The sequence below is a fragment of the Canis lupus genome, chromosome 15 (assembly GCF_011100685.1).
Source record: "Canis lupus familiaris isolate Mischka breed German Shepherd chromosome 15, alternate assembly UU_Cfam_GSD_1.0, whole genome shotgun sequence".
Lineage (NCBI taxonomy): Eukaryota > Metazoa > Chordata > Mammalia > Carnivora > Canidae > Canis > Canis lupus.
In genome coordinates, this window is record NC_049236.1 from 43,767,866 (window position 1) to 43,790,205 (window position 22,340).

Here is a 22,340-nt window from a genome sequence, read left to right on the forward strand (position 1 = left end):
TATTCCAGTTGCCTTCTGCTGTCTACATGAACCATAAGCCCACCTCTCTGCCCTCTAGCATGAGGAAGAAAAGAGCTGATTAGTGAGCATCGAATAGGTGCCAGCTGAGTGCTAGTAACTGTAAACTTTTATTTTGTGTATTTGCCATTTAAAAAGAAGCCCTGTGAAGTAGAAGTTGTAATTCATTTAAGTAGAAAAAAACCTTGAAGCTCAAGGGTGTTCTATTACTTTCCCAGAGTCAAACAGCCTGTAAGTCGCAAGGCAAGGATTCAAGCCTGCCTCTCACGTCGAAGAACCCTCATTTGTTCCACTCCATTAACGTTGTGCCCTCAGACACCTAACACTCCCATGGCCAGAGGGCACATGTGGGAGAGTGTCTCTACTCTTGTGCTCTTCCCTCGCATTTCTCTTTTCCTCAAGAATTAAAGTTGATAAAATTTCTCTCTGGGAGATGCTGTTCTTCTTTCCTTGGATTTTTCTTCCCTCTCTTTCTCTGTCCTCCCTGAAGTCTTGGCTTGAATGTACATCTTCACAGAAGCTTTCCCTGGCCCCCTAGTCTAAATTAGATTCCCCTTGATATGCTCTCCCTGAACATCCTGTCCTTTTGTAAGTCCTTTTCAAAAATTTAATTATGTATTAATTTGAGAGCTTACTTGTTTAAAGTGTCCTTCTCCAACTAGAATAAAATAGCCCCAGCCATGGCATCTAGTAACAGTGGCTCACTTTACTGAGTATCAACTGCCTGTGAGGGCCCACTCTACACCTCTCCCTTAACTACCTCCTGGACAACCTAGGAGACAGAAAGTGTCCTTTGAAGTTGATTAAACGGAGACACAGAGAGGTTAAGTCAAAAAGCTAACAAGTGAAGCAGCCAAGTTACAAACCCAGGCAATCTGAACCCCTGAGCTCATGCTCTTAAACACGAATGAGTAGGAATTTGATGCACCATGACATGGAAGCAACTGGCTTACCATATTTACCCCTGATGACTGAATGGGGTGCTGGGAATCTCAGCAAGGGCTGGGCAGTAAGTGAGGATAAGTGGTAATGACATTACAGGTATTGAAGAGAGTGGATGCCGCCAGTCAGGAAGGTGGAACCTTTATAAACACTTCATTTGATTTAGAACCAGAAACGTTTCTTTGCATGGGGATTCTGTGCATTAAAATGGGAAGCATTTGCATGCCATCAGTTTTGTCCAAATTGCTACATATGTTGAATTCTAAACATTAAAAAACTCTCATCTGTCTTTCACTCCTTGGCTCTTACCTCAGTTCACTAAGAACATTATCTTATGCAGTTTGAATATCAGAAGTTTCCCCAAATTCTGTCTTTTGGCCCAAAGTTATATTATCATAGATATTTAAAGTAAATTTGTCATTGTATTAAGAATTGTAGAGAACAGAGCTTCGTTTGCATGGAACACTGCCCTACTGTGACACTTGCATGGAAAAGGGGGACAGACAGACATTGTCCTCCTTAAGATTGGTCTTCATATGTTTGAGGCAATAACATGCATTGTTCTTCATGTATGTGTATGCGTTCGCAGATTTTTTTTTTTCTTTTCTGAACTTAGGATATCCAAGCCCTCCCTTTAGTCTTCCTTCATGATTTTATAATTGGCTTCCTGTCTTTTAATGTGGACTTCAGATTTTTTGGATACCTATAAGTATCTATGTATATTATACGTATCTATATATTATAATATATGGTTCCACACTTATTCCATCCCAATGAAATAGTATCATACTTTCCTGATTACAGAAAACATGGGACTGCAAAAATTTATATTTTAAATTGTTACATAATTTAACATTAAGGATGCATTTTTCAGAAGTATATATCAATTGCTTTTATTCAGAATTAGTATAGATATGTAATATGTCAAACACCAAAAAGAGCTGCTGAATTTGGATATCTGACACATAGCAAAAGTTTGTTTTCTAAATGTTGATTTGAAGCTAATGATACTTTGAAATAAGGATGGTTTTTCAATATAAAAATGTTTTAATTGATCACTTTTTAGTCTTTTAGTGTTGCCAAAATTCTGCATTTGATCATTTTGCAAGATAGTAATTAATAAAAGTATCAACAATTCAAAGAATTTGATTTTGCCATTTTGATAAATTGTGAGTTTAATTGACATATAAATCATGTGAATACAAACCCTACTCAGAAAAAAATTTTTAAAGTACCATAATTTTTATATGACCTTGAGGTTGCAGTAATCTATTGCATAACTTTTGAAGAGAAGTCACATAGAAGAAACCTCATATTTTCTTAAATTTATTAGTGTTCCTTGGTGGTCTAAATGGTTGGGGGTTTTTTCAAGGTCTCTTTTCAAAGCAATAATCTTACTTAATCGTTTAATGTTTGTTCTCATATAAGTCAATTTGAGTTCTTAGAGTAACAATAGGAAATATATAATGGCCAAAAGCAGTGAAACATGGCTATGAAACTCAAGAATCCGAGTGTTATATTTCTATATAATGATGTGAGGATAATGCTTTTAGCTGCATGACCACCATATTAGCCACACATCATAAACAACAAATTTGATAAAAGCAAGAGGTCAAATTCATTAAAAACAACTTTGTACCTTTTCCTGTAGTTAAGCATTTATTTTTAATATTGTGATTTTCTTTTATTGAAAGGACCCTGAATCTTCCATTTTCTGACAGGACAAAAAGGACTTCTCAAACTACAAAGGCATAGACCAGATAAAACTATCAAGGAAGCATGCTTTATATTTCTAGGTTTAATGTTTAAAACAAAATGGTCAGACTTTATGCCTCAAAGATTTTAGCTTTAAGGATGGGGAGTTTGTATTAGTCCATTTTATTTCATAAGTTTTCCAATTAAACATTTAATATTCCTAATAATTCCATAAAAATTTACTTTCATTCTTACAAACATAAGAACTATTAATTTTCTTAAGACCTTAATTAATAAAATGAAAATTATTCTTCATTATCATAGACCAAGTCATTCTAAGAAACAATTTCCAAGGGATCCCTGGGTGGCACAGCGGTTTAGCGCCTGCCTTTGGCCCAGGGCGCGATCCTGGAGATCCGGGATCGAATCCCACGTCGGGCTTCCGGTGCATGGAGCCTGCTTCTCCCTCTGCCTGTGTCTCTCTGCCTCTCTCTCTCTCACTGTGTGCCTATCATAAATAAATAAAATTAAAAAAAAAAAAAAAAAAGAAACAATTTCCAAGCTGCAAGACAATAGAAGGACATCTACTTTTTCCTACTCATTAAGTAAAATAAATTTGGGGGCTTTGTAGAAATTACTAACAAGATTTGCCAATACTTACCAACTTAATAATTTTTAAAAATAATATATTTAAGAATGATCCTATAAAGGAATCTTTGAGAGAGTATGAGATGGAAAAATGAAACTCCCCAAACATAAATATTTCCTTTATCCTATAGCATCACCTAATCTTTGGGCATATGAATATTTTTGAATGGATGTGCATTGTCTAATACACTTTTTGAATAATCTTAAATTCTCCCTTACTTTAATTGGATATGCAAATTTGAATCTAAATTCAGTATCTTTTATTCAGATAAATGTGTTGTACTATTCAATATTGCTCTGAGGTCACTGTCACAGCTGTTTGTCAATATCAAGAATGCATTTGTGTTTGTCATAAATCTTGGAAGTGTATTTTTAGATATAGTTTGTTTTTAGTATAGAGGAGAGATGCTTGTGATTTGCATCAGTATCATTAGAGAACACTCAAATGTTGGACTTGACTTCTAAAAATTCACTCTATGTTTAACTTTAGAGTATATGAATACTATATGTATTTTTTTAACTAAGAAAAAAAAATAATTATAATAATTCCACAGTGGCCAAAGTATGTATGTTTCAACTCAAAGATAAAATCAGGTTACCTCCAGTCTTGCAAATCATTTATTAATAAGCCGTTGGTAATAAATACTATCTAAATCATTTGAAAAGATGTGGAATGATCTTTATCAAAACTATGTGCTGAGCTTGGTGCTAAATATAAGTATAAATGTGCCTTTCCATTCCTGTAATTTTCTGAAGTCTGAAAGTTCTTTGAATGGTAGGCAGCAAGATAATACTTCTTGTACATAATTTAAATGTATTCCTCATCCGATTAAAATAAAACACATTCTGTGTTTCAAAATAACATTACCTTCTAAAATCTTCACTATTTTACGGGCCCGTTGAATTTGAGGATGGCTCTGACCTCTATCTATTTGGAGTAGCTTTTTTTTATTCAAAGGGCCTGTTGGAATTTACAAAGTTATTTTACATTCTTTGATTATCTAAAGCAACCTTCTGAGAGGGAGGAAAGATATTTACTAAAAAGTTTTTACTTGCCCCATTAAATAACCAAGTAAACGCCTTGAAAGGATTCTTGAGTGTTCTGCTCTATTTTTTGGTGGTATGTTAGTTTTTATGTATGTTTCATTTAAAAATCCAGTAAGAAGAATAATAAATGAAAAATAAAATGAATAAAAATCCAGTAAGAAATACCTCCTCCCTCATGTTTAAATAATGATGTATTTAGTTATTTTAAACCCCTGCTTAACTCACAAAAATATTTGGGTGCTTCACATTGAAAGGGACAGGTAAATTAAAATTTTAAAGCAGGAGAAAATAGAAAGCACAATATAATGGAGTGAAATAATAAAAGAGATTTGAAGGAGAATAGAAGTATTCAACAATGGTAGTCATTGGGAGCTAATTGTGTTCATCTCTTCACATACCAGTCAGTGACATCAAGTTGCCAGTTTGAAATGGGCCACGGTGGGAGTACTCACACCATGGAAATATACACAAATCAGGAATTTTTTTTTTCCAGATAGTCAATTTATCAGCACATTGCCCTAAAACCAGGTTAACATTTGTGTTAAAATAACTGATATATAACCTTCATTTTATTCCCTCATAAAGCTTTGGAAAGTTAAGACCATTTCAGTCATGCCTCAAGCCATGAACAATGGGTACTGATGAAGAAATACAATCTATCCATTGTTTGTTCATTTCTTCATTTAGGAAATAGTTGGTGGGGCAGTGTAACATAATAGTTTACATTATTTGTCCTCCAATCACAGACAGTCTCTGCTTTGCCACTTCTGATTGTTCATTTTGGGCTAGTTACTCAATTCCTCTATGCCTCTGCATCCTTATCCAGAAAATAAAGACAATGACAAAATAGTGTTAAAATCTAAAGTTTTTATAAAGTTTAAGCAAGATAATGCTTGCAAATTACTTAGCGTGGTCTCAGGCACATAGTAAGAATTCAGTAGTTATCTTTTAGAACAAGGCTTCGACTCTGGATAAAATTCTTCATAAGATACCAGAAAGACCAGAAATCCCTGCCTTCAGGAAGCTTACAGGCTAGTGGAGAATGATCTAGTTCCTAATTTACATATCTGACATTTTGCTGTGTCTAACAAGGTGGCTGCCCAATATTTTATCCATTTACAGTTTGGTCAAGAAATGTATACTTTTTCAAATGTAAGGTCTAATGAGTATTAAGCCTCTAAGTTGTAATAGCAAAGTTTAGTGTAGCTACAAAACTTTTCTAAATTATCTTTTTTATTCATTTTTAATTCCCATGAATATTCTTACAGTTTTTGTCAAACTCTTAATTTATTTTTATGTCACCTAAACACATAGCATAAAAGCTTTGCTTTCTCTAGATGCTTCCAACATCTCTATAAATTTTCTTTCTTCAAAAAGTGTTTAAGGCCAGTATTTTGCTTTTGAGAATTTATACTTTTTGTAGTTTTATTATTTTGCTATTTCCAATAGGTGTTTCACACAATTTTAATGAAGCATTTTTTTTTCCTTTAGAGAAGATGTTTTGGAAAACTGAAATTTGGAATATCACAGATATTACTATCCTTTGACACATTTTGAAACAAATAGTCCCCAGTGTTCAAGCCATTCCCTGGTATCATACTGGATTCCTTGCGCAGTATCTATTACAGGTTCTATGGCAGCTCAACACTGCCTGGACAAAGGAAAAGGTCCAAGTCAGTCCACTATCTAATATGCCATACTATATCAAAAACCACAGTTCAAATAGGTAAAAAGCTTAGGGGAAGATAGAAATATGAGATTTCATTCCATCTGACAAATAGAAAGTTTATGGAAAATAAATCAAATATATATATATACATGTACTATTATGGCCATAATAGTTTTTAAGTATGTAAATGAGTATGTTTATGTTTTTCCCCATACATGTGAATTATCAAGAGAACATTAGTATTTGGGATAAGGAGCAACTGGGAAGCTGGATTTCTAGAAAAGAACCACTTCTAATAACTTTATTCTGTGTAGGTCATAACTTAAACCCAGCATGACTGATCTATATGGCTTATGTTTAAAAAGAGTGGAGAAGAGAATTGTTGAGGGAAGCTAGAGGTCTAGTGATTTTCATCCACAATAGCTGCCATTTGTACTTTTCAAGTCTGTTTTTGCATTTGCATCAGAAGATAAAATGTAGAGTCCTAAACACAGATTTGACATGGACCAATTGCTACATAACAGAAATCATACACTTCATAAAATACTTCCTAAAAATTCCGAATTGTTGGGTGTCCAGCAACAGCTCTCCAACTTCCTTTGAAGCAGGACAGATCTCTTTGTCAGGGGAGTGTGGTAGAGGTGAGCTTGGGTACTGCAAGAATTTGAAAATTGTATATAGGTTCTTGAAGAACTAGAAGAGTGGGTGAATATAATTAGGCAAAAATGAGGCCTTGAAGAGACAAGACAGTGCTTTGAAGAGCATTCAGTTATCAAGAAATGAAGAGAATAATTGGAGTAAGTTAAAGATGTATCTAAAAGAAAAGCCAAACCTGGAAAAATAGAGGCAATTTTAACAAGAAGAAAACAAGTACTATTATAATTGGCCCTCACTATATTCTGGCTTGTTTCATTCTCAGAGAATAATAAAGGTAAGAAAAGCCAAAAGAGTGGATAATAAAATGTTAATTTCTTTTAATTTATAAAAATGTTAATTTCCAAGTAAGATATGTATGACAGGAAAACTACCAAATTTTTCCCAAGTACTCTTTAACTTCAGTTTCTTTGATAGAGTTGATCAAGCTCTCCTTCTCCCCAGGAAGGAGGATGGGCTAATAAACCTCTCAGATTTTTTTCTGGAGTATTTTCTGACAGCAGGGGAGAGAGTTTTTTTTCTCACACCAGCCAGTTGTGTCCAACACCAACTGGGTGTCCATCAATTTCAGCCCTGATGCTAACTAGCCAGAGTTAGCCTAGAGATTGCTGATTAAGGGCTCAGTACCACAAGACTGCCTCCACTTCTGGGACCAGTTGCACAGAGGGTGCCCAGGCTGCCCACATTTCTACTCAGGTGACTACAAATTCAGGGGTTCCCGTAAGCCTCCCATAAACCCCACAGAACTCAGGAAATTGCTTTAATTACAATTACTGGTTTATTATTAAGTCTACAACTCAAGAATAGCCAGATGGAATTGATGCATCTGGCAAGGTATGGGGGAAGGGGACGTGGAGCTTCACACCACCCTCCCAGCACCTTATTATGTTAACCAACCATGAGGCTGTCTAAACTCTGTTGTTTAGGGGTTTTAGGGAGGCTTTATTATGTTTGACTGATTAACTCATTAGATGTGACTGGTTAAATCCTATGCACTGATAATTGAACTCAACTTTCTGTTTCTCTTCCTTCCCTGGAGATTGGCAGGGGTGGGGGTTCAAAGTTACAATCCACAAATCACATTTTTCGGTTCCTCTGGCTATCAGCCCTCATTCTGAAGCTCTCCAGGGGCCTGCCAAGAGTCACTTCAAGTGACTGCCAAGTCTGCCAAGACTCAGGTAAGGTTGACAGGGGTTTATTGTGAATAACAAAAGATACTCCTGTCACTCAGGAAATTCCAGGGGTTTTAGGAGCTCCAAGCCAGGAACCCAGGACAAAGACCACAAATATATTTTTCATTATACCATAGAACCAAATGATGCAGGCCCTCCCATAAACTAACCCAGGATCCTCAGGGAATTGACTCCTTCTGAGACCAAGTTACACTTTTGGAACTACTGAAAAGCATTGCTTCTCATTTTTCCCAGGAGTTGTGAAGAAATTAATGCTCTATAGGATGTTTCGAAACTTATGAACAAAACAAAGTAATACAGGTATAGTGAGCTTAAAATCCTCTAGTTAGTAGAAGTGGTTTGTCTACATTTAATTTTTGCCTTCTTTGCATCCTGTGTTGACACAGTAGTATTGCTCATGATTGAGTTCATGTATGTCCATATGTTACCTGACAGTCTTCTCTTTCTCCTCCTCCTCAATTCTGAAAGGTGTTCTTACTTCATTTTGAAGGGTGGTGGTTGCCCTTTCATCACTGACAGTAAAAGAGTGCTTGCTGTGACAAAGCTTCCCTTAAGTATCTCTCTGTGAATTTATAGATGAACTTCACTTGTCTCCTCTTTCAGGATGCTCCCAGTAGGGCATGGCCAAGACGGCTCAGGTCATAAATTCTTTTGATTCTTTTTTAAAAACAGATTAAAATATCCATGTAGTAGGCAGAATAATGTCCCTCTCCAAAAGATGTCCTCATTCTAATCCCTAGAATATGTTACTTTGCATAGCAAAGGGGAATTAAGGTTGCAATGGTGTTGAATTGCTAGACCACACCTAGGGAGATTATCCTGGATTATCTGGGTAGGCCAGTGGCATCATAAATTCTTAAAAGTGGAAGAAAAAGCAGAGGAGGTCTGAGTGGTGCCATAGGAGGATTCATCCCCATTACTGGCTTTGAAGACAGAGGGAGGAGGACAAAACCAAGGAATGCCAGATGGCTTCTAAGAAGCTGGACAGGAAGAGGAAATGGATTATCCTCTAGAGCCTCCAGAGAGAAACACAGCCCTACTGACACATTTATTTTAGCCCAGTGAGACCCATGTTGGATGCTAACCTACAGATTTTAAGATAATAGATTTGTGTTGTTTCAAGCCACTTAGTGGTAATTTTTTTACAGCAACAACAAAAAATGAATACATCTGGTATTGTCTTTGAACTAACAATTCTCAGACAAACCTATTTCTCATTTCTGAATAGCAAAAATTTCTAGTCTAAGAGAAGCAATGTTTTTTGCATGAGGAGGAGCCCACATTGATTTCCAAGTTCTCTTGTTCCTTTCCTGGTGTGTGACAACAAACTGTAGATACATGAATGACAATAAGGGAAACCTGCCTCCTAAAAAAAAGTATATATTTTATAGAAAATTTTAAAAATATCACCATTCTCTTCTTATATTAATTGTCAGAAACTCCTTCCTTATTAAGAGAACACCAATTCGACTCAAGGTCTTGATTCATATCTGTGTCCTATGCATAAAATAAACTGGAAGATGATCTTACTGTTCGCAGAAACTCTACCTAATATTCTTCATGTAATTTAGATTTCATAAAACCAAGCTTTTTTCTTACCAAGTTTTAGAGTGGAGAAACTGTGGGTGCTAATATGCTAATTAGCCTGTGTGTCCAAAATTTCCCAGAATATAAATTCCGTTTACTGCTTGTTTTTTGGGCCATGCACTTGTCTGTCTAACCATGTAGCAACATTTAACTCTCTCCCAACCTCGCACCCAAAAATCAGCAGCACAAAGTATGATGAGTGAAACAACTAAAAACTTACTATGTTATCTGACTTTGTTATTTGTTTTCATATATACTATTAGCTTCTGAAGGATAGAGATTGGTTCTTACCAATTGTTTTGTCTTATCCCTGGTACAAAGCATAATGCCTAACACATAGTAGGTATTTAATAAATATTTGTTGAGTGAATGTCAAATACAAACTTTTTTTTATGAACACTATATATAACAAGGTACATCTTGAGCTTAGCACTGCATTAGTTTAATTTACATTTCATTGCTTTCTCAATACCGTAAGGCCATTCTGTAGACTCCAAACTTGAAGTTAGTCATTTGCAAAGGGTCACTAAGAAAAACTGTGTAGAAATGAGAAACGATGGGATGCTTGGGTGGCTCAGCAGTTGGGTGTCTGCCTTTGGTTCAGGACGTGATCCCAGAGTCCCGGGATCAAGTCCCACATCGGGGTCTCTGTGAGGAGCCTGCTTCTCCCTCTGCCTGTCTCTGCCTCTCTGTGTCTCTCATGAATAAATAAATAAAATCTTTAAAAAAAAAAAAAGAGAGAGAGAAATGATGCTTCTCGTTCAGGGCTGCCCAGTCTTGTCCGGTAAAATATAGAAGTCAGCATTCCCTGAAAAAAATTAAAGCACATTTTAAAGATTGAAATCAGAAAAAAATTAACTAACTACATTGGAAGTATGAAGAGAGTATTTTCCTTAAAAATTATAATGAATGATTATGCCTACAATTTATCTTAAAAAGAATAATTATATATATAATATAAATATTCTATGTATTATATATCATGTATATTATATAATCATTTTACTATTATGTCTCTTTTTCTAATGGATCCCTCCATTGTCTTCAAAGAAGAATATTTTTGGTCAGTTGGTTAGAACTTTGATGTGTTCCTCAGGGAAGAGTTGGTCCCAAAACTAAAGGACAGGATCTGATCTTGTATTCACATCGAAGTCATCAATACTCTTTCTTTGGGGCTTTTGTTTCTTTTCTGTTGACCATGTGAAATTACTCCTGAAAGCTGAATGATAACTAGAATGGCAGTTAATTAATTATTTAAAGTCTCTAGGAGGGTTTTATGGTTTACTCTGAAACATGGGTCAATTTAAAGTCTACAGGGACATTATTTTCAAATCGTTCAACTACTTGATTTTTAAAAATCATTTGAGCTTGGCATGGCACTGCCCAGAAGTTGATGCAGTTTGAGAAAGCTGAGCAAAGGGAAGAAAGGGTCCTGTGGTAGGTGGCCTTATGATGCCTGGGTGACATTTCAGTCAGTAAACTTAAAAAAAAAAAAAAAAAGCATTACTCTCAAACTGAGGAAACCCTAACGCATTATTTGTAAATTACCTGTTGCCCATCTCTACCATACATACATTCTCAGAAGCATAATATGCACATCAAGGATTCAGTATTAATAATGAATTACAGAGTATAATATGAATGTTTTGATAAATCACTGTTTTTCACATAAGTCAGGATAAGCATTTTGGACATTAGTTAATGTTTCCAAAAGTATAATGTTAGAAGTTAATATCTTTTTGAAAGGAATGGTTCCCTGGACCATGACTTTTCCATTTGCCATTCTATTAATTGTTTTTTCCCATTTTTGCCAGCTTGGCTAAACTAATCACTAGAGATTCATTCTCCCCAGATGCTCACTAGAAACAATTTGATAATTTGACATTTCTGGAAGGAATCCATGATTTTCATTCCATAAAGCTACACATAATTGAGGGGAAAGGGTAGAGAAGAAGAAGAGGAGAGTCAATAACATTAGCGCAGGGCTTTCCCCTGAGCCTGGAAAGCTGGTTTCTGTTGGCCTGCCATGCCTCTAGGCACCAATGCTCAAGATTTCAGGCTGGGCAGTTTTCTGGTGAAGACTAGTTGAAGCAGCCAGAGAGCCCTGAAGGCCTCAAATGTCTGACAGTGTTTCTGGTATTGTAGCCTCTAATAGATGCTGCTCCAAAATTAAACCTTTAAGCTCAATCAACATATTTCTCCATATAGATCTTGAAAAATGGCCCACACCTCAAAGATGGGTTTGCATTTGAGAGGTAAATCATGATTCGTCAGTCATATACTTCAAATAGACAATGTAACTCTGAAGACCCAATTCAAGCTAAATGTGAGTCTATAGATACTCCTGACATTGGTGGTATATCCCCCCTTCTCAACCCCTGAGTCATGTTATACCATGTAGTTTACAAAGCCAATTTTGAAAGACACTCTAGCATATTTATATAATACATTACATTTTTTATCAATATAGTTATGAAAGTATTTCTCAGGAATAACTTAAGAGTCATTAGTCCTATATCTAAGCCAACCAGATCACTACCTTGTACCTGGAAGTTAAGTTTAAAAATGTGAAATCATATGTAACAATTAAACAAAACGTACAAGCTAAAAATTTCAGAATTATGGGCTTTTTAAAATTGTGTTTAAAAAAAAAAAAAAAAAAAAAAAAAAAAAAAATAAAATTGTGTTTTAAATTTATTTTCTTGTCATCCAAATATCTCATTCTGTTTCCATATTTGGCACTTCAATAAATGCCACTGATGCCCCAAAATTCATTCATTGGATAGGTGAATCTCTAAAGTGAATAATTGTCTTCTGTCACTTGTGGATTCATTTAAATATCTTTCCCCATCTTTCTACAGTGCATGAATTCTACGTTCCTAATTCCTGAGAAGCAGTTAGCACAGTTTTAAGCCATGTTGCTCTCCAACTCAAATTCTATTTCAGATGATTTGCTTAAAAACTACAAAAGAACTACTTTAAGCAAAAGCTTCTTATAGTGGAACACAAATATTTGTGAAGTAGGCATAAAGTACTTACCCTGCACTCACAGCTTTTAAAGTGAAATACATTCGGAAGAGGAATTAATCACAAACTAAATCCCACCCCCCAGCTTTCTTATCCATTCGCCAAAGAGGTTTAAATGTGCTTTTCTGCAAGCAGTCCTTAGTTATGCATTCCAGCTTTCATTGTCTCATAAGATAAGATACTTGTTTAATGAAGATATAAAAAAATAACATCCAATCAATATTAAAATCACTATAAAATGACCTGAAAAATAGAGGTTCATTTTTCATTAATCATAGTCATTAGATCTATACCCATCAATGAGATTGTTTTGATTGAAATTCATACTATGCATATTATGACATACAAATGGAGAGGTTGACTTTTTTGACGTTTGAATAATGCTTTGGTAGTAGTACTGGGAGATTTGCATCCACTTTAGTATTTATACACTCTTAAAATTTGGTTGTTTCCACTTTGTATGGCATATATCTGAAGCAGTTTTTATCTAATCCAAGAGATAAATCAAACGATGTTTACTTAAAGTGAGCTTTTACGCCTAAAACTTCAAACTCTTCAATCCATATAGAATCCAAACCACGCACAGCTCTTTGCTTTGGTAGTAATGCATGCTCTTCTGGGGAGAGAAGAGCATAAGGGTGCTTCCATTACTGAGTATACCCTGTGAGGAAGTCGCAGGGTTTGGAGATTATTGCCCTCCTGTAAGACTTCTGAGGGTAAGTTCCAGCTGTTGGCCACAGGAGATGTGGTGTGTAATGAAATCCCCTGGGCAAAGTGATGTACTAGCAGCAGTTGCTTCATACAGTTTCCATGTCACGTTTTTCACCAGTTTGGATAATTCCTCAGACTACAGAGAAAGCGCTCCCTGATTCACTAGAATTTGAACTTTTAGTCTCTGATCTGGATAATTTCAGATACTTTAATTTCATGATAGAAATTCTTAGACTACTTGTGGGATAAAACAAATGCTACAACCATATTGAGTTTCATCTAGCTGAGTTAGCAGAAAATAAAGATAAAATGCCTTTCTGTTTAAGAACATGATGATGTTTTAATTGTTACAGCATTTGGCATGCCTAATGTATACAATCCTTGACATTCATACAATAACAAAGAAAGTTGTTTGGGAATCTTTCTTTTATTTCCTAGTGTCCCCTTTCCTCTCTGGTATTTCTCTCACCCCCGTGCCAGCCCTGGTTTTTAGCTCTCCTCCTATTTCTCCATCCTTCTATAAAGAAAGCTCTATGCTGTGAAAGACACACGTAAAAATACCTCATTCCTATGTAGATGGGCCAAGGCTGCTTATTACCTAGTTATGATGAACAGACCACCACCGTTGTGACAACTGATGTAGATGCCTCCAGGGTAAAACAAAGGTTTACATATTACACAAGCAATTTAACTGTTTTCTAAACATATTGCCAAGACAGTGGGAGTTGGCAGCCCACACTGTGTTTTAGGTTTGGGAGACTTGGATTAGAAGTGACTGCTGATTATGAACCTTTTTATTTGTATTCTATGAACTACAAGCAACCTAGTAACCCAGCAAAGAATTCTTCACAGCACTTAAATTTGTCTTCCTAGCTTCCCAAGATTGCATACACAAATCACTTGACAAAAGTGGTGTAAGGGTCTTGTGCACAGATAACCACACAAGACAATTGTCCTGTTCTAACCCTTAAGGAGTGCTACAAAGTGAAATGTTTTATAATCCTTTTTTGTGCAGTAGCCCAGGAAGAAAAGAGTTTGGGCAAAGATTATCCAGAAGAAAGAAAGAAAGACTCTTTTGGGGTTCCAGTTGAAACACAATAAAGAACATAATTAACTTCACAATTCTTTGTTTTTCATTTGACTGCAGGGAGGAGATGAAAGAGGTCTGCTAAGCCTTGCATTCCATCCCAATTACAAGAAAAATGGAAAGCTGTATGTGTCTTATACCACCAACCAAGAACGGTGGGCTATCGGGCCTCATGACCACATTCTTCGAGTTGTGGAATACACAGTATCCAGGTATCACTAAAATGCCCTGCGGCATAAATATTCTTCAACCGTATTTTCTCATGATCTCTTCCTAATTATTTTAGACGTGAAGGTGACAGTAATTAAACCACAATCCCCATCTTGCTGAAAACCGCACATGTGTACTTAAGGAGAATTGAGAGAAATGGTAGCTTTGGCACTCAATGCTCTTTCAGCCTACATGCTACTTCTGAAACAAAAAATAATGTCATTTATCGGTAATTTTTATTAGATCCATTTCAAGTGTATGTTTCCTAATTTACATGCCAAGTGTCTGCTCCCCTATTTGTGTACCATTTACTTTCTGGTGGGCTCATGTTCCATCTTTAACAATTATGGTGTTGCTTCCTCATCACAATGTAGAAAAAATCCCCATCAAGTTGATTTGAGAACAGCCAGAGTATTTCTTGAAGTCGCAGAACTCCACCGGAAGCATCTAGGAGGGCAACTGCTCTTTGGCCCGGAGGGCTTTTTATACGTCATTCTTGGTGACGGAATGATCACGCTGGATGATATGGAAGAAATGGATGGGTTAAGGTAAAAAAAACAAAAAAAAAACACCCCTCCCCTCCCCATGATGTTAAAATATTAAGAGTCAGCCAGGGAAAAGGGGTCAGAGCCAGTCAGTCAAGAAATGTCTTTGGGGAAAGAAACAAACCAAACAAACAAAACCTATCTTTGAATTAGGTGGCCTTGGTTAAATATTTAACTTTGGTTATGAGTGCATTTGTAAAGTAGAGAAGAAGAATTCAGTCGTATGCTGGAGGGTATTTTGGGAAGGCCTCGTAGCCAGAGTTGTAAAGTGCATTATCCGGGGCCAGGTTTACACTGCGCCCCCAGATACACACAGCCCCCGCGCCCTTGGGCTGCCACCCTGCGTGCATGGGCTAAGGCTGCGGAGCAGCTGCAAGATGCGGCTCAGTAAGGGTGCTGCAGCCTGGCCCCGAGGGCTGCGTCTCGGTGTGCCGCTTGTCTGAAACCAGACTCCCCCTGCTTCCATTTCCCGCAATATGGAAGATGTAGCATTAATACTTCGGTCTCGAGGGAGGGAATTCTTTTGACCATAGAGCAACTCCCCACATTTCGGTTTAGGTGAAGTACATAACGGAAGCAGAACACACTGAACGTTGTCCTACAATTTCTCAGTGATTTCACAGGTTCAGTGCTCCGACTGGACGTGGACACGGATATGTGCAATGTGCCTTACTCCATACCGAGGAGCAATCCGCATTTCAACAGCACCAACCAGCCCCCAGAAGTGTTTGCACACGGCCTGCATGATCCAGGCAGGTGAGAAGCAATCTTGTCCTCTTGCCTGCCATAAAGACAGGCCGGGCCTCGGGAACTGGGAGAAGAAAGAGGAGCATCCATGGGTGGCATCCAAGGCTGCGCCTCCAAAATCACCAGCTCATTATCTGAACACTCTTTCTTCTATTAATGTGTGAAGCAGATTGAGGAGACAGAGTAGACATATGTAAAGGAACACATTCATGGAGAAAAATTGCCATAAGGTTCTAGAGTGTTATTAGATCAACACTGTTGGACTCGTGTAATGAAGACTTCAGTTGTTCAAACTGAGAGAGATAACAGACCTTTTAAATTTTCTCCTTAAACCCTTCTAAATGGGGATCCCTGGGTGGCGCAGCGGTTTGGCGCCTGCCTTTGGCCCAGGGCGCGATCCTGGAGACCCGGGATCGAATCCCACGTCAGGCTCCCGGTGCATGGAGCCTGCTTCTCTCTCTGCCTGTGTCTCTGCCTCTCTCTCTCTCTGTAACTATCATAAATAAATAAAAATTTAAAAAAAAAAAACCCTTCTAAATGAAATTTTCCATACACAGTAATTTTTTAAGTTTAGTTTTTAAAAACATTTATTTATTTATTTGAGAGAGAGGAGAGGAGGGGCAGAGGTCAAGGGAGAATCTTAAACAGATTCCACACTGAGCACTGAGCCCCACGTGGGGTTCCATCCCTCCCTGAGCCAAAACCAAGAAGTGCCCCATTTCCATATACATTAACTGGAGGTGGTAATAGCTATCTTGTAAGGGTGCTATAATGATTTAATACAAATCTAGAAGTAAAGCACAAAGGGCCTGACACACCTGGTAGTTTTAAATAAATTATAGTTCTTATCATAGTTTCACTTAATATATGATGATCAGTGTCAGTTTGTAAGGAGTTGAGCCCAATGTTAACATATTTTCACTTAAAAAAATGGTAAATACTAAAGTAATTCATATGGACTGTTTACTATAATGAACTATAAAGAAAGGAATACTAAGATGTATATAGAGTGAGAAATTTGGGGTACACTTAAAAATGCTATGAAGCATAATATAGCAATTCTATGATGAAAGCTTGATTCAATCTGTGGTCTCTTATTCATACTATGGGATATTTGGCCATATTCATTCATTTACTGGCTAGGTTATTATTGCTATTTAATGTTTATTGAGTGTTCACTATGTGCAAGGTGAGTATTTCTCAAACTTTTTATTTTTATAATCCCTCATGCCCTTCATCTCCCCTCCATCAAAGTCCAAGTCTACAGTTCATTTCCTTTTTGGCATCTCAGCAGATCTTAAAATCTGTGCGACAGGGAATACTTAAGGTGGGTTCAGGATGTGGAGGAAACTGTCACATTCCATTCCTATAGCTCAGAACTCACAGATACCACCGCAAAGCAGCACTTTGAAGTGAAGCTGCCTGAGTCACCACAATCTCACTGGGGTTTTCATGCAACCTTCCCGGGGGTCCTGGACCCTCACTGCAAAAACACAGGGTGAGGCGCTTGACAGGTCTTGCAAGTGGCAGGATGCCTGTGCTGTGGAGTCTTACCTGCTGGCAGCAGCGGGCTAAAGGGAAGTCGTGCCTCCCTCCAAGAGTATTTCAAGCAGAGAAAGATTTAATAAAGCAGAAAGGAAACTAAAACAATTATTGGCTAAAAGTAAAACTGGCTTGTATTAAGCACTTGGGTGCAGAGTACTGTACTAAGTATCTTACCCCATTATCTCATTTATGCCCCTCAGCAGGACTCTGTGGTAGCTGGCATTGAACAGAAGGCCTAGATATTTCCCATAGACCACCTGGCCCCCACGCAGGCGTAGCCTCCCCATTTGCAACATCTACCACTGGAGTGGGACATTGTTACAATGGATGAACCTACACTGACACTTCGTTATCACCCAAAGTCCAGAGTTTACCTTAGGGCTGCCTGGAGGTTGTACACTCTATGGATTTGGAAAGATACATAATGACATGTACCCACCACATGGTATCATACAGAGAAGCTTCACTGTCTGACCTCTTTTTTTCCATAAGAAAGTAAAGGTTAGAAGGGCCAGGTGGTTCACAGTGGCCATAATATTCATCCTGAGCTAGGACTGATGGCTTCCCCACCTTCGGGAGACCTGGCCTTTTCTTCTAGATTTACTCTTTTCTGGATAGAAAGAGGTCAGACCTTCTTTTGTCTCGGTTTCTCCATCTTTACAAGAAAGACAATACAGGGAAAATTTCTCCCCCTGTATGGATTTATTTTTTTTATATATTTTCTTTTCTTTTTTTTAAGATTTTATTTTTTTATTCATGAGAGACACACACACAGAGAGAGAGAGAGAGAGAGAGGCAGAGACACAGGCAAGGGAGAAGCAGGCTCCATGCAGGGAGCCTGACATGGGACTCGATCCGGGGTCTCCAGGATCAGACCCTGGGCTGAAGGCAGGTGCTAAACCGCTGAGCCACCCAGGCTGCCCCCCCGTATGGATTTAATTCCACCTTAAGTCACATCATGTCTGTGTCATGTTCCCTGCCAGGCATTGTACTCTGTGAATCATTGAATTAAAGAGGACAATAAAGGGACTGTTGCCACAGAACAACTAACTCATCTTTGGCAGGTCAGGCTTATAGTTTCCCTATTATGAATGGGATCATTTGGATGTAACAGTTTTTGTTTTGTAGTTGTTACTGTTGAGATGATTGCTACATATGACTCTTAACATCTTTTAAGATCCAGAACTTACTCTCAGGTTGTTTTTTTTTTTTTTTTTTTTCTATTTTATTTAATAGCCCCAAAATGGTTTGGTTTGGTTGTCAAGTCATTAATGTATTTTGTTGATCTAAAACAGTGATTCCCAATGGCCTGATTTTGCCTCCAGTGAACATTTGGCAGGGTCTAAAAACATTTTTGGAGGGGTTCGGCTACTGACATCTAGTGGCTGGAGGCCAAAGGTGCTGCTAAACATCCTAGTGTTCCTTACAGAACCTCCCCTCTCCTCCACCTTCCAGTCCCCTGCTCAAAGAATTATCTGGCTCAAAATGTCAATAATGTCAAAGTTGAGAAACCTGAAAACAATTTAACACTATTTTCCACATTTGTGAGAACTTCAAAAATTATATTATACAGCTTAATTTTTTCCCCAACCCAAGCTTCACATGCCCATTCCCTCATGAACTTAAACATCCAACAAATATTGAACCCGTTTTATGTTCCTGGGTTTGAATTAGGTAACAAAAATACAGTGATAAAGAAGCTGGAAGTGGTCCCTGTGCTCATGGAGTTCACAGTCAATGGCTTACGTCATAGAAATATTCTAGCTCCAGATTGCAGGTGAGATGAAAACAAAGTCAGTGTAGAAGAGTGCAGTGGTCATGAGGACCAGCTTTATTTTATTCTCTAAATTGTAGTGCTCACTTTCTTTCCTTTGCTAGAGCAGCTTGAGCTTTAGAATATAGCAATCCCATGTAAAAAACACAAAACTAATGCCAAAACTAATTCTGATTTGTGTGTTGCAACTGTGAATTGCTGCTGCTGCTGCTGGTTCTCATACCTCATAACAAACCAACAAATGTTTTAAGTCACAGTGCACATTCATATTAGAGGGAGATACCAAGGGAAATAAGGAAATATTCTCCAGAGGTCATTTAGCTTCAGCAGAGTAAACAAAAAATCTGAATGTTTCTGTTGAGGATCCAAATGAAATAGCTTACAAGGTTCTTGCCAGTCCACAATAGGGTTCCTAAGTCAGGAATCTCCAGTATGAGTTTAGAAAAAAACCCTGGTAGGAATTCATGGATGTCCCCCATGTGTTATGCAGATGTGCTGTGGATCGACACCCCACTGATATAAACATCAATTTAACAATACTTTGTTCAGACTCCAATGGAAAGAACAGATCATCTGCCAGAATCCTACAGATAATAAAAGGGAAAGATTATGGTAAGTAGAGCATAATTCGTTGATTTGGCTTCAGTTTGGGCTTTGTTTTATTTTACTATATTAACTGAAGAGAAAAGGATTTCTGCAAAATTTGGGAAAGCATAAAAACACTGACCTAACAGTGGTAAGGGATTAAATTGCACAAGTCTAAAGGTCCAGTGACACTTACAAGCCCCAAGAGTTCAGTTTGGGGAATTACCTTTCCCATGGGTTGAAGTGAGCTCTGTAGGTCCAAAAATTTAATGGATCTTAAAAAATTAGCTGTTTATATTTTGCTCATCTGAGAGTCAAAATGAATAAGTTCTCTTTATTTGATACATGAAGGAGAACTTGTCTTCACATCTTATATACAGAGGAAAAAACAAGTTAAAGGTAAGAACTTTTTCAATACCCAATATGCTAGTCTCAGCAATTAGAAAAATTATGTGTTTCAAATAAGAATGTAATTTTTAAGGTGCTATTTTAGAGAAAACAACCTAATAGACTTGTTATTTACCCATGTCATGAAAATGGGATGTTTAGACATTATTTTTATTTTTAAGATTTTATTTATTTATTCATGAGAGACACAGACAGAGAGGCAGAGACATAGAGGGAGAACCTGGCTTCTTGCAGAGAGCCTGATGTGGGAATCGACCTCTGACCTGGGATCATGCCTGGAGCCAAAGGCAGATGCTCAACCACTGAGCCACCCAGGTGTTCCTAAAGAGTTTTAGAGATATATATACAAAATCAAGTTGCATAATGAAGGCCAAAAAGCTTAATATTTTTCGGTGTTTTCCTATTTACTTCTTTTGGAGGAAGCAATATATAGATTATTATGATTCAGAGAACACAGTAGATTAGGATTATTAAATTGAATGCTCCTTCTATTTACTCATTCAATGCAGATATTTATTTAGCGCCAGGAATGAAGCAGCTGTGTTAGCTCAGTGGTATTCAGTTATTTTACTTAATTTTTTTTCAGGTATTTGTGTGTGTGTGTGTGTGTGTGTGTGTGTGTGCATCTTCTGAAAGCCAAACCAAAGAATGATGTGGTTTGAAAAAAAATCTTATGAGTCACTGGTTTGATGGAATTTTGGCTATATTTGTAGATTAAACTAAATTCTCGATCACATTCATTGGGGTTCAGCAGAAACTGGCTACACTATTGATAACGTTACATTTATGTTTTCAAAACACATCCGCAGAGTCCTCTCACAGCAAACACATATATCAAATCGCCATGATGCACACTTTAAATACTTTACAACTTTCTTTGTCATCTTGACTTCAATAAAGCAGAAAACAAAATAACCACATCCACAGGACTTACTACATGCCAGCCCCCTAGTAACTTTATAAACTTGACCCATTGCATTCACCAAACAACTCTGTGTAGTGAGTCCTGCTATTGGCCACATTGTACAGATGAGGGACCTGAGACACAGAGAGGCTAATTATCATACAACACAAAGTGGCAAGGCCTGGATTTGAACCCAGGATGACTCATTACAGAGGTCATGACCTTCACCATTCAGTTATGCTGCCTTTCAGTGAACTAGTTAAAACTTAATCTTTTCTACTTTTTAAAATACAGTCACCATAACCACGTGGGAAAGGAGAATTACTCAAAATTACCATCTTCCCACAAAAGCTTTTGCCTAAAATACTGCCTATTGATACTGACTTATTGACATGAAGCACATAATAAATTTTCAGATTAATTTGCAACTGGCTTTCAATCTTTTCCATTGCAATTAGTGTAAATGTATTCAAGTATATAATGACATGCGTGGAAAGATTGAGATATTTGACTACACACATGTAATTAAAAAGAATGGCTGCAATAACATTGTTAATCATACAACTCTATAAACAAAACTATTAAAATGGTTTAAATGAAGATATTACTTGAGTGATGATATTTTAAAATATACAAATGTGGTTCAAAGAACTTTTATGTACTATACTTTTATTTTCATTAAAATATGAACTTTCAAACATTTTATATGACTTGACAGAGGTCTGGCTTAATTTACTAAACATATGCAGAAGCATTTCTACCAAAAAATCAATATTAAAACAATTATTATTTTTTTAAGATTTTATTTATTTATTCATGAGAGACAGAGAGAGAGGCAGAGACATAGGCTGAGGGAGCCCAGTGTGGGACTGGCCCCCAGGACCCTGAGATCATACTCTGAGCCAAAGTCAGGTGCTCAACTACTGAGCCATCCAGGTGCCCCAAAATTATTATTTTTTAAAATATTTTAGTTCAAAAACTAAAAAACTAAAAAAAAATAAAATAAAATACTTTAGTTCTTAAGTAAATAACCATGATTTCCAAAATACTCAGATTCTAATTTTATTGAAAATTTGGTATGTGTGGCAATTTTAACAACAAGCATTGCAGAGCATCCCCATTTCAATAAGCTGCACAGGGAAGCTCTTTATATGTCATACTATTTTAGCCACAGACAATTATATTTATTAAATATCTATAACAAGTATTCATCATGGAACACATTTCATCATGGAACACATTTCAAATTTAACGTAAATTACCATAATAATATTACTGAGCCTGTGTTACTTTTATTTCATAAAAATATTTCATTTGATCTAATGTTGTGTTTATTTCTTTCCA

The 22,340-nt window shown here is 36.9% G+C and overlaps 1 protein-coding gene across 5 annotated transcripts in view; it reads left to right on the top strand.

The window, feature by feature from the left end:
- HHIP (hedgehog interacting protein) overlaps positions 1 to 22,340 on the top strand; it is a 93,594-nt gene that overhangs the window by 42,718 nt on the left and 28,536 nt on the right. For all 5 annotated transcript variants that reach the window (XM_038558889.1, XM_038558890.1, XM_038558888.1 and 2 more), the window contains exons 5-8: positions 14,339 to 14,490; positions 14,863 to 15,036; positions 15,646 to 15,789; positions 19,590 to 19,711. In XM_038558889.1, the coding sequence (XP_038414817.1) occupies positions 14,339 to 14,490; positions 14,863 to 15,036; positions 15,646 to 15,789; positions 19,590 to 19,711 (592 nt within the window). The remainder of the gene's footprint in view (positions 1 to 14,338; positions 14,491 to 14,862; positions 15,037 to 15,645; positions 15,790 to 19,589; positions 19,712 to 22,340) is intronic.